Raw genomic sequence first — 17,626 nt, 5'->3', positions numbered from 1 at the left:
GTATTATATTCCAAATGGTTTAGAAACCTACATGCCAGAATTCGTTTTTTACCAGTCAATTAACAAATCGAAGACTATAGTTTAATTTGTGGAATTAGAAGACGACAGCACATGGATTGATATACCAGAGATGGACCACTTAAAAAAAAAAAGTTAGTTCTATCTTTTATCTTAATTGAATGTGGTCCTGATTATAAAGCTCATGCAGTTTTACATTATAATATAAGTTCACCACATTCCAGAATACAATTAATGTCATTCAAATATATATACACACCATTAATGCCCGACATGTAAATGATAAAACATCCCTCACCATACTAAGTTGATGCCATCATTTATCACATACATAGCCAACCACATATGATGCCATCACGAACCAATGAACGTTCATCTAGTGAGTTAGGGTTTTCTGTTTTCATAGAGTGCATGATTTTTTGTCGTTACATTTATCAGAAGCTAACCCTAATATGATGCCATAAGGCACCATTGTTTCTTTTGTCCTTTACATGCTTAGGGTTGAGCGCAAGACATGCTGAACAAATGTTCATTATTCCCTTGCATGATCTCCATTTGCAACCTAAAACGTGCACACTCAGTTAGGTACAGCAAAATTTACTAAGATTATGGTCCAAGAAACTTGACAGGAGCCCCTCAACTCAAGCTTGCATTTTTGTGTCAGAGGAACCCAATGCAACCCCACAACCACGATCTTTATGATAGAATGCTTGTGCTTTCGGCTGGAGCTGGACCATTAGCAGTGGGAGAAGGAAAATTTCGCGTCCATTGGCGTGCGGTTGGCTCAGTTGGACTCAGTGTTACAGTTAAGTTGGTTTGGGTTATTGTCAGTTGATCCAAATTTATTTCCATTTGGACCACTTTCCCTTTCCTTGGGCCTTAAATTGTGCCACCTAACTCAACTCACTCAAGGCAAAGCAAAAGCAGTCAAATTAAGATGCGTTTGGTTGCTTTATTTGGCAAAGGCATGCCTGGGGCACGTTTAACAGTGTTGTGTCGAGTTGTTAAACCCTTGTATTATTTTATCTGATAGTCACACAGCCTAAAGCAAAAACCATGACTCTTGCAAAATTTAACCTTTCTTGGTTTCTAAGACCAAATTTTAATTAAAAGACAAAATATGAAACGGTGGGAATTACGGAATACGCTAGACAACAAAGTTGGAAGAAAATTCTCTTTTGTATGTTTTAAGGAAGGAGTACAAACCATCCGTTTGCGATAATAATAATAGTAATCGACGACAGAAGAATCAGAATATATGCAAATGCAAATAGCCAGCTCTGCTTCTGCACAAATCCACAAATCTCTATAATAAAATAATAACGATAATTATGATATGCAGTGGGGTTCCACACAAAAACCATAACAAGAAAAATGCCTCACAGGGTAACCGATAGATTTCACCTCTTTTCCCTGTGGTTCGATTACCACTTCTTTAATGCAAAGTAAATGAAGGTTCGATGTTCTAATTTAATGGCATTCCCAGCTTAACTTAAACTGTAGGTGATGGGAGTGTAATAAAAGAGGCAGCAGCAGCAGGCAAACAGTAAATTCTCGACTCATCAATACTCCAAAAATGAATGAAAAATCCTTGTATCAGAGACAAAGTTATTAATCTGCAGATAAAAGATTTGGCAATGCAAAAGAATTACTAATATCTTCAATTTTCATAAATGACCACCTTTACCCGCTGTGTGATTTTCTTTTGGACAGTGATATAATTCATAATAACTCAAAATAAAAGCCAAAGGGAAAGAACCAAAAAAGGAAAAAGGAATGGTGGGAATTTGGGATGAATTACCCTCAAACCAATAAGAAATCAATTAAGGAGCAAATTCGAGTCTAGGTTCAAAGCAAAAACCAGTGAAAAGCTGAAGAGGGAACTTCTTTGATACCGGACACTTCTGCGCCCATTTCCATAGTTTCTGATTCATGTCGAAAACAAGAAGAGCTGGAGCACCATAGCTCTGGATATATATGAGATCATCTGTACCGCTGCTAGCAAAAACATCATCCAATTCACCAAACCCTTGGAAATACTTATGGGGCATGCGAGCAACCTCATTCCAATTCCTCCCCTCAAGAACCCAGATTCCAATCCCCTTGATTATATCAGGCCGGTCTTGCTTCCCCATACCTCCAACCACAACCAGCTTTTCCTTTAGGTTCATCAGACGACCGCAAGTAAGAGGGCCAGGCACAGGAATAAAACTCCTCAACAACGGAGATGATCGACCAGAGAGACTATATGTAACTAGACCATGCCGGTTTTCTGGTGTGCCACCCCCAGTTGAGTATATCAGAAAGTATAAAATCCCATCACAGATCACACTTTCATCTCCACCCCTCCATCCTGTCAAAACCTCAGTCAAGGAGGTTGCCCACATCCTAGTTTCCGAATCATAAATATGAATTGAAAGGTCCCATTGGAAGAAATTCCCAGGAACTTGTTTAGACTTCACAACAGATACAGTATAATTGTGTGACGTCCTGTCCACTGAGATCGACAGCGCACTATAATCAGGGAATTTCAGACCAGGGGGATCCTCGAGCTTCTTGCAATGTTTAGTGACTGGATTGCAGACATGCAACTCGCTTCTACTGTCATTGTCCATGAAACAAACCAAGCCACATGATGAAGCAATAAACCAGTTAGGAGTCTGAATGCAAGGCAGTTCAATGCCGTACCACTTTCGAAGGATCGGGTCATAGGCATAACCAACCGGTTCATCAGAGCTAGTAAACATAAAATACCAAGGCTTTTGCGATAAAACATTCGAAAAGTTCCATAGGAACCTTTTGGAACTGACAATCTCATGCCACCTTCTACAAACAGAACCAGCTCGAAAAATGCTAGCGATGGGGAGAAAAGCCAAGATCCGTTCTAACAAGTCGTCAGGTAGGATTAAGTCCACAGAAACCGCAGCTGTTTCTTTGTTACCTTCATCAATAAGTTCCGAAAACGAATCTAAGCCACCAATTTCTTTTGACATGTCATCAAAGCAATGGCTGATCCATGAAGTCTCTCCCTTCATGATGAAGAACAGCTAAAGAAAATTCCTGAGAATTCAACAAAAACAAAAACAAATTTCTTCACAAAACCAAACCAAGCAGGTAAAGAGAAAGTAAATGGAAATCTGTCACCACATAAAGCAAGAAATCATGAAGAACTAATTAAAAATCTTAGGCCATGTCCAAACACAAGGGACCTGAACATATATAACAGATTGATATAAGAAAGGCATGGCAAAAAATTTATTCATGCCTTAGTATGAAGCATACTACAAAATCGACGAGAAAGCAAAAAGTACTGGAAGCACATTGGGCTAATTTTAAAGAGGAAAGGATGAAAAGGACGATTAAAATGTGACATATTGTATGGAAACATGACTGCATAACCGTGTTAAGCTGCCAAGCATAAGAACATGAAAGAACAAAAAAACAAAACCCATAACTTGAAGCTTGAGGAAGGAAAACAATTCAATAAAAAAAAGAGGGGGGGGTTAAAACTATGGGATTACATGCATGCCAATAAAAGGATTTGGCACCAAGTTCACACAGCCAAAAAAACCTCAGATGAAGGGAGAAAAAAAGAAACATAAAAATTTAAGGCATCTAATCATCTGTATCATAGCTAAGACACATACTTAGAAGGAGATACAAACGATTAAGGGAACAAATCAACCAACATATTAAATTAATGTTACCTCAAAAGGAGGACAATGCCAGAATTCTGATCTCTAAGAGGGAGATAATATCAAACACAGGGAAATCAATCTAACTGCATCAATAAATTTTAAAAAAAGACCTTATCATTGGATATATACAGAAGCAAAAACAGAAAAATGTGAATCATTTGTTACTTGAAAAAAGGAGAAAAGCATTTACAGAGAGTAACATCAAAGTTATATAAAAAGGAAACACTTTTTTTAACCAGATTTCTTGCGAGTAAGAGAATTTAATCCAAAACAAATTATGTTCTTTTCAGCTAAATAAACAATCTTTCATGAATTTAGCAACCCCCTCCCCCCCCAAAAAAAAAGAAAAAGAAAAGAACAAAAAACGTTTTAAGAATAAATAAATAATGTTAGGTAAAAAGAAAGAAGGATCAGGCCACCCTTACCTATCAATCAAACATCAAAGGTGAAAACCCCACATAACTAAAAGAATCAAGCAGCATCACCAACTAAACCAAAAATCATTAGATTAAAGACAGGGAAACGGATCAATAAAAAAAAGTGAAAATTTTTCTCCCAGAAAACATGCTCACGAACCTGTAGTGGAGCTGATTCCGGGATAACTGAAGAAATGGGTGTTGGTAGATTCAGATAAAGTTTCAAGATTTAACAAAAAACAAAGAAAAATCAAGCTCACATGAAAAAGGAAAAAAAAAACTGATCATTGGCAGTGAAATATAACGTCAAAAATGAAATATTTAAAGAAGATTAACGGAGACAATATGTAATTTCTTTTTTATTCCCCCTTAAAACAACAGAGAACAGTGAAAGGGTTACTCCTGATTCGGCTCATAATAAATTCCTGCGCAAAACCCATTGTAGAGAAAAGAGATTTTGGTTTCGGTTTTCCTTAGCAGTGTTTTTAACAAACAATAGAAAAAAAAGGAAAACGATAGGCAAAGGAATGAAAGAGAGAAACCGGTTTATGTAAAGGATGCTATGTTCATGAATATTTTGAGTACTGACAGAGAAAGTAACAAATAAACGGAGAGTGGTAAGGGAGCGCGTGTGGCGCGTGGCTCTCTTTTTTTTTTCCTCTCTCTCTTTTTTGAATGTTCTCCTTTTCCTTTTAGTCTAAAAAAATGACAACAACGAAATAAGTGTGGGGTGAGAAGGTATGAAAGTTTGAGGTGTCTTCAAGCAAGATGTTGATTTTATTGATAGGATAGGAAAATTATTATATTATTTTAGAAAAAGTAAATAAAATATTATATTATTTTTTATTCCTAAAATGACTTTATATAATTGTTTTAATTAAATATTTAAATAGTATTATTGAATTAATGTCGCATTAATATACTTATATAAAATTTTGTTCATATTTCTTCAAAAAAAAATCACTTCAAAATTAATATAAATTAGTTAATATCGCAAATATTGGAGGGGGAGGTTAACAATGTGTTTGAATAGTATTCAAAACCACCCTATCTTAATCCAATATAAGTTTTTTTTTTTTAATGAAGGTACTATTTTTAGAATAAATTTATTCTTAATAACTATTATTACCATATTTCATTTTCAAAATCGATATTCATTTATATTATATGTAAATCCGTTTTTTAGGGTTGTTTGAGATTACAGCTACCTAAAGTCTAAGGTTGAGAGAGGCTTAAAAAAATATTTTTTCAACTTTTAATATCATAAAATAATTTTCAAACTAAAATAATTTAATTAAATAGTTAAGGCTTTTAAATTTTTATTATAAATATTTCATCTTTTAAGGTCCAAATTTTTTTTACTTTTTATTATATTACATTTTATATATTTTTTTAAATGGCCTAATTTATTATTTTGTTTATGACCTTAAAATGTCAAAAACCACGTGTAATTATATATATATATATTTAAAGTAAGAATAATATCATTTAATAATGAATTATTACATAAATAGATTAACGAACGGATAAGGAAGACAAAAGCAAAATCTCCCTTCAAAAAAGTAAAAACTAAAATTTAATGCTTGCAAAAAAAAATGTGTGAGCAGTGGTTTATATGGATAGTTTTCAGCAATATAATATATATTAAAAATCTTATCATATATGTATATTAGTATCGAAGTTAAAGGGGTTGGTAGGTGTCTCGGTTCTCTCTAACATTTTCATTAGATTTATTTGTAATTTATAAATTCTTGAACTAATAATGATAATTTGATTTAATTCTTTAAAAATTATAAAGATATAAGCTATTAAAATTGTGAAAATATATTTTTATTATCGTAAAAATATGCAATTTAATTTCGGCCTCTCCAAAAAAAATTTCTGACTTTTCCCTTGATGTATGTGTGTATTAGAAATCTTATCACATACATATATACAATATTAAAATGAAAAGAATAGATTAAATTGTGAGTAAAACTAAATTTAAATACAAAAAAACGCATTGGATTAATAATAATAAATTAATACAATTGTTTTTCATTGATCCTGAGTTAGTGTCGTATTCATTTGTAACACTAACTCAATCAACATTATTCGTATACAAAAATATATAAAAATTTAGAACACAAATATATTTATTAAAGTTTCAAATAAAAACTAAAAATTACTTTAATTCATACGGTAAATAAAAAAATTATATGCATGGTGTACTTGATTCAAATCCCATTGTGGATAAATTTGTATTGGTTATAAAATTACAAGAAAAAAGACAAAAATACACACAAAATCATATAATTTAAAAGACTTTTTTGGTAATTTCCTAACTAAGCTGAGATTTGGTTGATGAGTGACACTAATAAATACTAAGTATAGAAATACAACCGTTGGAAATAACAAAATCCGCATTAAAATAAAATTGTATAAAACACATTAAAATGGAGTTTTGGTTGAGCGATAAATTTAAAGTTTTACTAATTCAATCAGCGTAGATTTAAACCCCACAATATACATTTTTTATTGGTTTTTATTAAAATGAAAAGACAAAAATATCCTCAAATAATATGGCTTATTCTAATTACGGAATGACATTTCTATAATTTGTCTAACCAAGTTAGTGCCCAGTTGACTCATAACACCAACTTAATCAGGAACATAAATAATAAGTATAAATATATAACTGATGAATATAATAAATTATGCATATTAAATTAAATATATAAAAGTACATTAAAATGAAGTTTTGTTTAATTGGTAAATTCAAAGTTTTATGAATTTAGTTGACGTAAGTTCAAATCTCGTCATATGCATTTTTTTTGTAAAAATAAAAAGACTAAAGCACCTTAAAATAATATGGCTTGTTTTAATTACAGAATAGCATTTTTGTAATTTCCCTAATTGAGTTTGTGGAGATTGATTCATGACAGAAACACAATTAGGAGCTTAAATATTAGTATAGGTATTTATATATCAATGAACAAATAAAATGTGAAACCACATCAATACTTTTACTATTTTACTAAAAATTCAACCACTCACATGTGAATATTACGTTTTTAGAATACAATGTTGTATATACAATAAATAATGAAATATATAATTTGAAACTAATTAATAATCAGGCATGCAATATGTACGATATTAAAATAAAAAATAGATAAAATTGTGAATAAAATCAAATTTAAACACATAAATACATTAGATTAAGAATATTAAATGCACTACAGTTATTTATCATGTTATTGTAATAAATCTCGAGTTAATTTCATGTTAACTCGTGACACACACTCAATCAATGACATTATAATACAACTAAAGGAGGTAATAAAATATGCATAATAAAATTAGAATTTACAAAATATTTTAAGATAAAATATTTGTTGGATGGTAAAATTAAAGTTTTATCAATACAAATGTCACGGGCTCAAATTTCATATATAAAATTATATTTGGTTTTGGTTGAGTTGATGTCTGATTGATTCATGACACCAACTCAATCAGGGTTAAATAATAATATAAATATACAATTGATAGATATAATAAAGTGTGCATGATAAAATTATAAAATTTTAATTGGTTTTGGTTGAGTTGGTGTCCGATTGACTTGACACTAACTCAACTAATGGTTAAATAATAATATTGATATATAATTGATGGAAGTAATAAAATATGCATAATAAAACTAAAATATAAATATCATATTAAAACAAAGCTTTGAGTCAGTGGTAAAATTAATGTTTTATTGATGTAAATAGCATGGGTTTAAATCACAGTATTTGAATATTTTTATTGATTTTTTTATAATAAAAAAATTAAATTACATTCGAATAATATAACTTATTTTAATTGTAAAATAATATTTTTATATTTTTCTTAATAAAATTGGTATCATGTTAACGAGTTACACCAACTCAATTAAGGCTTAAATAATAATATACATAAATTTTTTTTATTTTCTTTAATTTAATCAATATAATTTAACTCTCCACACCAACTTGATCATATTATAAAATTGGGATTTGCTCACCCCCAAATATTGCTTTCCTGCTCATCAAGACGTTATTTTTATTTTAGTTGTGATTTAATGGTAAAATAATTTTATTTTTTATTTTTATCAAATCTTCATCAATAGTCTAGTTCTATACACTATCCTTTAAATTGTTCCAACAATACAAAATAAAACTCTGATTTTCACTCTTTAATTATTGATTAAAATAATAACAATCTTGTAAGAGAAAAAAAAACACATACTCAAAATTCAAGAAATACACTTATTTAAAAAATTATTTTTACAATAATAAAAAAACAAAAGCTGAAATTCCTTTTTTGTAGGTGTGCGTGTGTTTGGCCACAAATTTCCTTTTGGTTGATTGGTGCGGGTTGGTGGCACCATGCATGTAAAATGAAACCCAGAATTGGTCGGTAATAAATCGAATAGCCGACGGATAGTGAACATTAACACTACTGAGTTGACTTTTAATGATATTTAGTGACATATTAATGTTTGTTTTTGCTTTGTATTAATGGGAAACTGAAAAAAGAAAAAAAAGTTGATAGTGGCATCACCACTAGTGGACCTCTTTCCAGCCAAGCATTTTTGTGCACATCAACTCATTTCTCACTTACAATATTATTAAAATGGCGGGTTCATTTTTTTTAATAATTTTTTAATATGTTGCTCAACTTTTATAAACATATTTACCTATAACCTACTATTTCTTTTCGATATGGGTTTAATCATAAAACATTGTTACAATACCCACTCATTGTATCGGAAAATATATGTAGAATATAAAACATATTGCCTTATTTGTATATACTTATAATGTGAAAGTCAAAGACAGGACACTGAAAGAGGTATTAACCCGAACATTGAAAACGATATTTTTAGCAGCAAGGGTCAGAGGGCACGCTCAGCAGCAGTCGGTCTAATTATTAACAATATATAGTTTTCGTATTTATATAAATAATTACGACTACTTGAGATTTTATGGATTATTTGTTTCGATGTTGTTGTTACGGTAAGTAAAGTAGCTGTATTCAACCGATTTGCTTTCATTTTTCTTATAAAAGTGTGTTGCTATCTTTTCCTTTTTTCTTTTTTTTTTCTCATACGCTCTTTTAATATTTTGGGTAAATTATATAATTAGCCACTAAATTGTAAATAAGTTTTTATTTTAGTTAATTAAAAAAGTTACAATTTGGTCACTTAACATTCGAAAGTTTTCATTTAAGTCATTAGATTGTTAAGGTTTTTTTTTAAAAGCTTCACCGGTGAGCTCCAAGTGATGATTCAATAATTTATACAATGAATCAATACTAATTAATGAGTAGAATAACATACCTTAGATCCAAGTTGATTTAACAGTCAGTGTCGAAGATCAGAGAAAAAATTGTTTAAATTTTGGTTCCCAAATTCATGACGTCTAAAGTTATTTCATAAAAAAATTGAGTTATAGAAGAGAGATGAAAAGAGAACTTTCAATTGGTGCAGATAGTGCAAATAAAGAAAGCCATATAACCTTTAATAGCCCTGTGACTTAAATGAAAACTTTTGAATTTTTCAGTTATCAATTTGTAACTTTTTTTAGGTTAAGTGATCTAAACAAAAACTAACTTATAGTTTAGTGACTAATGGTGTAGTCAACAAATTTTTTTTATGATTTCAGTTAATTTTAAATATTATTTTACAATTTTATATATTTTAAAATATTCTTTTACAATTTTTAATAATTTTTTGGTCTAGTCAACACCCACATCACCGACCAACAGGGACACGTGGCATGTTCCATTTGGTTGCTGATTTTTTTAACACCGTTATCGATAAGGAGCAAAAAAATAATGAAACTATAATTCAAGTACCAAAATATACTAATGTGAACAAATGAATATAATTTAATGATCAAATTGTTAATAAAACCTATTTTAAATTATAACAGTATTCTATTTCTTAAGAAATATTGAATAATCACTTTTCAGAAAAATTTGAAAATAAATAAAATAATAAACTTTAATATTTTAAGTAATCAATTTTTTAATACCAAAAAAAAACATGCTATTTTTAAATATAATTTTAAAGTGAATGGTATATTGAAATTTTTGTATACACAGGCCATTTAATGATGAATAAAATAATAAAACTTTAATATTTTAAATAATCAAATTTTTAATATTGAAAAAGATATTTCTAGTTTCTTTTCTACATTATTCGAGCGTGGTTTCAATCATTAAAGTTCATTATTTTATTCATCTTCAAATTTTTCTAGACGTGGTTATTCAATATTTTTTTATTAAAACTTAAAGACTTCAACTAAAATTCTGTATTTTTATTATTAGTAAATATACCAATATTAAAACTACTTAAAAGTAACATATAGGTTTCAATTTAAAATTGTAACTATAATTTTTTTAACTAAAAAATTTTAATTTCTCATGTTTTAAAACTAATTGTATTTCAAATATTTTAAATTTTTATAATAATTTGAAATATAAATTTTAATATTTTTAATTTAAAAAATAACATGCTATTTTAAAATAAAATTTATAAACAGAGGGACCATGTAAAAATTGACGACGAGGAATTTAATCTATATCAAGTGTGGCTCCCCTTAGCTTACACACTTGACATAAATTGAATTCCTTATCAATCCAATCTAAAATCCAAATTTAATGCCCAACTTGATATCTCTCATTTCGATTTTCACCTCCTTTGACCCAATTTTTTTTTAAAAATTTTGAACCCATATTATTGTAATAATGATTTATTTTATTCATATTATTTTAGTGATTTTTCAATATTTATATAAGACAAAAATCCAAACACCAACTGTTCTAACTTTGACTCCAAGTTGAACATGATCAACCAACGTCCGATTAGGCTTCCAACACTATTAACCACTTCTATAATGTTTTTTTTTTTTGTTTTGTTTTTATTCATATCGAGAGAATAAGAGAGAGAAGGAATAGGATCGACGCAAACATGTATAAGCTTCACCAAATTATTATTATTATAGACTCGTTGTAATGCTAACTGGGAGTAGTTGTAATGCCTGGTAGAGGTGTGCATGGGCCGGGCCGGGAAGGGTCCATAAAAAATTTTGGTCTGTTTTCAAGGCTCGGGCTCGGCCCAAAATATGGGCCTGAAAATTTGTCCAAGCCCGGCCAGAGAAAAAAAATGGTAGGCCCGAGCCCGGCCCGACCCGGTCATATTAATTTTTTTTTGTTTTTTTATTAAATAAAAAACTTTAAAATATAATAAATCAAATACATTTAAAACATAAAAACAAATATTAAAACAAAAAATAAATAAATAATGGGACTAAAATAATTATTAAAATAATACATAAATTAAAAATATAATAAAAAGTAATTATATTAAAATTGAAAAATTGAAACAAATTAAAACTAAATTAAGAATTAAATTATATTAATAACAAAAGTTTTACAATATCAAAATAACATCAAAACAACAAAAAAAGTAAAGTAAAAGTATAAAAGTTATTTAAAATTAAAAATAAAAAATTTTAAAATAATTTAATATTAAAATCGGGCCGGGCCGGGCCCGGGCCAAAATAATCTTACCCGAGAACCGGCCCGTTTTCTAAACGGGTCTCGTTTTTTGTCCAAGCCCGTTTTTAGGGCCTATATTTTTACCCAAACCCTCCCATTTTTCGGGCGGGCCGGGCCGCCCGGCCATTCACACCTCTATGGACTGGTCTTGGAATTTATTAAAACTAGTGGCGAATGGCGAGGGGTGGAATGGAAAATGGAGGGCAACAGTATATGGAAAAAGGTCTAAAATGTGGAAAATATGCAGTGTGTTTAGCGGACTTTATAGCGGGGGCGTCCCGCGTGCAGCCACACCTAATGTCCACTACCTATTTGTTTGAGCAACTTGCGGGGTGTTCCTAAAAATATCCACATCGGTGAGGGTAAGTATTAAAGTTGTCCATGTACCCAGTCGGTCAAATAAAAAATTTAGATATATTTTTTAGGTCTGGGTTTAGTTTGATTTAAAAATAGACTTGAAATTTTGTTAAGTTCGGTCTAAATAAAAAAATGTTAAAACTCGAATCCGGTCTAACCTGTTTATATTAAGTTTTTTTATATAAAAATAAATTTAAAAAATATAATACCTCAAATACATAAAAAAATCATTATAATATATATTTCTCAATAAATAAAAAAATAAAAAAATATTTAAATAATACTAAGATAATATCCGGGGCTAAAACCAAACATAAACATCACAAGAACAATACCTCTACCGTCGAGGGAGTAAGACTCTCCAAAGTAGATACTCGCCCTCAACACACATCTTTGATCTTTGATATTAGGGGTGATATCCACTTATACATATATAAAATAAAAATGGTTTTATATTGTTTCGTATATTTTTGTATGATTGATATTTTAATGAACCAATCGTTGAATTTATGGATATAATTGTACTTTATTATATATGTAAATTTTTGAATTGATCCAATATATCTATCACATCGATCTAAAATACTATATATATTAATATTTATTAAACAATTAAAATTTTTCTTATATAAAATAAATAGTTAGAAATTTTAAATATATGTCAAATTTGATATGAATGATATATATGAATTGAATATGAAATATGACGGTTGAATCATTAAAATTTTAATCGTACAAAAATATACGAAAGGGTGTAAAATTACATTGATGTAAATGAATCTATCCCCTATTACATTATATTATATTAAAGCACAAATTTACAGAAAATTTTGAACTGACCAATATAACATTTGTTGTCCATTATATTACTATATTTAACGTTTTAAAATTTTTTATTATTTATAAATAATTTTAAATTTACTAAAATAATTGGTTCATATTCATAAATAAGAAGGATCATTTTGGAGACGGAGAGTTTAGAAGCCGTGAACTTGATCACCAGGCAATCATTGGGGAGCTGGAATAATGCTGTGCTAAGGGATATTTGGAGGATGCTGAGGAGAGATTGGGAAGTGAAGGTCTGCCATGTTCATCGCGAGGGGAATCGGGCAGCAGATAGAATGGCAAACTTGGCCGGTCATCATGGTCTTGGTACCCATACGTATGGTCCGAAGTCGTTGGAGTTATACATGAAGATATTGAAGGATACATAATGGCTAGAGTAGTATCGATTTAAGTTTTAGTTATGTCATTTTATACAAAAAAAGAAAAAAGAAAAAAGAAAAAAAGAAGACTTTTATTAAAATGATTTTCTATAATAATAAATAAAAAAATTAAATTTTATATTGAATTATTATATATTTACATTATTATGTTTCCATTAGTAAGAAAAGAAAAAAAAGAAAAAATTATATTACCTTTTTAAATAATAAATTTTAATCACTTATATGATAAATAAACTTATATTTCACATATAACATTTTATAATATAATATAAAAATATTAATTATATATTATCTACAAAGATCAATTTACAGTTAAGAAAAAAAATTGAGTGGTGAAAAGCTTAATTCACAATATATCAAATTTTTTTCATAAAATTTTTTATTAGTACTATATTTGAATTATCAAAATAATTGAAATATTTTAGTTATGTTAATTACTTATTATTTTGAATAATGTTGTTTTACATTAATTACATGACTATATTGAACATCAAAATATTAAAAATACTTTAATTATAATTATAATTTTTATTGAAATATTAAATAAATAAATATATTTTAATAGATTCAATAATTTGAATAAAAAATATTATTTTATATTAATTATAGTAATTAAGAATATGATATTTTAAAAAAAATTAATTAAAAATTTAATCATATAAAATCACATTATAAAATTAAAAACTAGTGTATGATAAATATATAACCATACATATGATTATATGGATGAATATTTATACGAAATATATGGCTTTTGTTATATATTTGCCTTTATTTTTCTTTTTCTTATTACTATTTCTTTAAAGGGTTTTGTGTTGGGTCTGGTTGTAATCATGTAATGTGATTGTTGGGTCAGAATCGAAATAGGCAAGCATCTAGAAAAGAAATATAACAACAGTTCAACCATAGGGAAAAGTATTACATGTACTCATCAAATGCGTACCCGTTTTCCTTCGCTCTTAAGCCTACATATCCTTAATTGAATTTGAACGTTTGGGACAAATTGGGTCTCTTTCTCAGATATTCAGATTTAAAATAAACTTCTAACATAGATAAATATATTTGATATTTAACAAATCAATTTGTACATGTATATATATGATTAATATCATTATACGTTCTTATTATTTGCTTTTTTTATACAATATCTAAATATTCAAATTTACATCTTTCTGGACTAGTAATAATGTCGATGCTACTCGAACTAAGACTTAATCTGCGAATCTATAATCTTTTTTGAGTGTAGAAAGATGTGTTTTTCTATAACAAGATGCAATTACCACACATTTAGTATTTACTTTTGAATTTATCAACTACTATTGAAAAAATCCGTACAGAAACTGGAAACCTGTATACTGTTAAACATATGTATAACCTCACTCAAGCACCACTCCAGTGGAATTTGCTTAAGAGTGTCGGTTTGTATCGGAGCAACAATATCATAACATTTCATAGCATACCAGCACCTTCAACATCACTACTCATTGTTTTAAGATAATTCATTTAGTATGTATATATACAAGACATATTCTTTCGTGCAATATTTTTATTCATAAAACTAAAGAAAGCAAAGGGGGTTTAATTGAAACAATGGCAAAATGGTTTAAATAGAAAGCTAGAACTTAGATGGAAATTGTTAAAAAGTGGGAGAAATAGTTTAAGCGAAAGACGATATTGACAGAAAGGAGTCATCAATATTGAGCATTAAGCATGCCGTCAAGTCAAGAAAGATACGAAACACAGGAAAACCGAATGGTTGGCGCAAAATCCGGAGATTTGTAAGGGAAAGACAAGCAAAGCAGACCAGAGCCGTAGCTGTCAGCTTCCGTAGATCTGACACCATGGATAAGAGAAGAAAAAAAGAAAGTAAGAAATCAAATTTGCACAGATTGCCTCTCATAGTCCAATTAATTAAAAGTTTTTCGACCGTCAGAAAACTTCATTAATCGGCTTTTTTGCGACCTTGATAATGCCATTGCCAGCTTGCTCTGAGTCAAATAAAAACATGTGGTCTCCCTTCTCTTCTGCGTCGCTTGTGCTATTTACCACCTACACTGTCTCCCAATGCATTTAAGTTGATGCTTCTTCACCAAGTTTATAAAACTTCATTCATTCATTTACTAGCCGCCAACAAATCGACAGTTGCCTTCTTACACTTCTTGTTATTGGTGAAAAGTGCAATGTACTTTCGCATCGGCAGTGTTGAGGGAGGGAGAAACCCAGATCCCCATCGATATACAGAATCAAGAAACTAGCTTTGGGAACTTCATACTTTGTATCTTGATGACACGAGAAAGCCTTAATTAGACCCCTAAATAATTTGCTAATTTGTCCGATATTATCACATGTCAAATGAGCTACTAACTTGGACTCATTAGTTCTAGGCTACTACTGCTAAGCTATGGGCTTCTAGACATGGAAAATTCATATTTTTGTCAAACCCCAGCTTAAAATTTTCATTTAAGGCCATTGCCCCAAACCCAACAACAAAAAGACAAGTCACCTATTTAGTGAATTCACGGGCTGCTCTATAGAAATACCAAAACGCTGTATTGATAAAATTTCCTTTCGTTTTCCTGTTCTTAGTATAAAGCCAAAAGATTCCAGTTTTTTTTGGATCAAAAAGGGAAAAAAACCATTTTAGAACATGTTTCACGTAAATAATTGAGAAATTATGCACTTTTTCCAGTGGTCGTAATTGACAAATAACAATCAAGAAAATAATTTGAATACAAGTAAAAAAAATATTATCAATTTGAATACAAGAAAATAATTAGTCTTTGCTCTTGCAAACACGGGCGAGGACACTTCTGAAACATTGCAAATCAAACATGCAAAGATTGGGTCTTTGTTTCCTCAATCTTCTAAAGCTAATATTGATCGTACGTTCACCAATTTCCCTTCATTAAAGCTTTCCGCTCGATTGAAAATGAAGGGGCTGAGTCTATCGGCCTTACTAGGCGTCTCCATTTCGCAATACAACTTTCCACAGGAGGCTGAAGATTTCATTTGATTACTTTTCTTTACTCCCTGAATTATCCCATCCCACTCCCTCGAAGCCGTCGATGCTGGCGATAATGACGAAGTCGTCGAATCATTGTCTCCGATTTATCATCAGAACCACGAAACGAATTCTCATGATTAGAGAGTTTAGATTTTGAGGTGTCATTGGATGAACTTTCCCTCCTATAAGATCACGGAAACTGATGGCTGAGACGCCGTTGAAGGCTGGGACATCGGCACCGTCAAAAACCGCCATGTCAAAGTTGAGAACCCCCTGGATCCTACCAGAAGGTCGACGGATCATTACAGCATTGAAGGCAGAACCGGAGGGAAGAAAGTCACTGACTAGCAACCGAATGGTCCCAATAGGGTGTCGCGGAGGAAACCAACGGCAAAGATTTCAATAGAAACGCCGGAGGTTTCATGGGAAAGGAAATCCGATGAAACCTTAAAAGGGAATTGATCTTTCCAGGTTGGGTTTTCGTTGCCGTCACGGTCAATACAAGTGCGGAGCTCGAAGGAGGAATCGTTCCAAGCAAGGGCGTAAGTTTTCATTTGGTGACTCGTATTCGTACCCGGTCGTTCCTTAAGTCCTTGCGCAGAAATTAAGGTTATTTCCAGCACATAAATTTTCTCCATCTAAGCCTTTTTCTTTCTTTCTTAACTTAGAAATTGATCGAGAAAAGAAAGAACGTGCGAGATTACCAAGAAAGGCACCTTTGAAGGGAAGGGTCTTGCCGGAAAAAAACTCCGACGAAGAAAAGATGAAACGGAATTAGGACAAAGTTTGATGATTTGCAAGTGTGGGAGATTCTGATTCTTTTGAGTAAAATATGAAAAATGCATGCGAGAAAACTGGAGAAAACATTGACTTGTGCTGGTTGGTAGGGCTGGGCCAGGTTGTGCAGTGCATGTTCCAAGCATTTTCAGTTTTAAATGATGAAACCACCAACAATTGTATAACCAATGTTGTACGCAAGTTACACTCTGCCTTGACACAAATGGCAAAAATGATGTTGTACATAAAAAAAAAAAAAAAAACCCTCAACCACGTAATTAATTATACACGCTAAATAGCAGACAATAATATTACAACATGTAACTCAAACTGACTCCAATGTAAAGTTATAAATCAATTATAATTTAATGTTGAACATTATTCATAAAATTTGATTCCGTGTAATTATATATATTAATTAAAATTTAATTTAATTTAATAAAATAAATATATTAATTTATTTTTTTATTGAATAAATATAATTATTTGTGTTAATACTATGCAAACATAAAATGATACAACATAAAAAATGATATTAGTAATTTAAAAAAATAATATAAATTA

At 30.1% G+C, this 17,626-nt stretch overlaps 1 protein-coding gene and 1 pseudogene across 4 annotated transcripts; both read right to left on the bottom strand.

The window, feature by feature from the left end:
- Positions 1–1,666: 1,666 nt before the first annotated feature.
- LOC107909766 (F-box/kelch-repeat protein At3g61590) lies at positions 1,667–4,877 on the bottom strand. Of its 4 annotated transcripts, XM_016837406.2 has the most exons (4): positions 4,293–4,849; positions 4,142–4,204; positions 3,726–3,799; positions 1,667–3,078 (listed from the first exon to the last, which is right to left on the bottom strand). In XM_016837406.2, exon 4 carries the CDS (start codon positions 3,051–3,053, stop codon positions 1,842–1,844), a length of 1,212 nt encoding a protein of 403 aa, XP_016692895.1. In that variant the 5' UTR covers positions 3,054–3,078; positions 3,726–3,799; positions 4,142–4,204; positions 4,293–4,849; the 3' UTR covers positions 1,667–1,841. The 4 variants fall into 4 exon arrangements, with proteins under 4 accessions (XP_016692895.1, XP_016692897.1, XP_040936908.1 ...); XM_016837408.2 differs by lacking the exon at positions 3,726–3,799 and having other exon boundaries at positions 4,293–4,850; XM_041080974.1 differs by lacking the exons at positions 3,726–3,799; positions 4,142–4,204 and having other exon boundaries at positions 4,293–4,877.
- A 10,999-nt stretch (positions 4,878–15,876) lies between these two features.
- LOC107908272 (uncharacterized) lies at positions 15,877–17,245 on the bottom strand (annotated as a pseudogene).
- Positions 17,246–17,626: the final 381 nt, after the last annotated feature.

The sequence above is a fragment of the Gossypium hirsutum genome, chromosome A11, assembly GCF_007990345.1.
Source record: "Gossypium hirsutum isolate 1008001.06 chromosome A11, Gossypium_hirsutum_v2.1, whole genome shotgun sequence".
Classification (NCBI taxonomy): Eukaryota; Viridiplantae; Streptophyta; class Magnoliopsida; order Malvales; family Malvaceae; genus Gossypium; species Gossypium hirsutum.
This window is presented reverse-complemented; position numbering and strand designations above follow the sequence as displayed.

Bases quoted from the DNA above. Each gene is read 5' to 3' on its own strand.
- LOC107909766 (XM_041080974.1), bottom strand. From the start codon at position 3,053: ATGAAGGGAGAGACTTCATGGATCAGCCATTGCTTTGATGACATGTCA.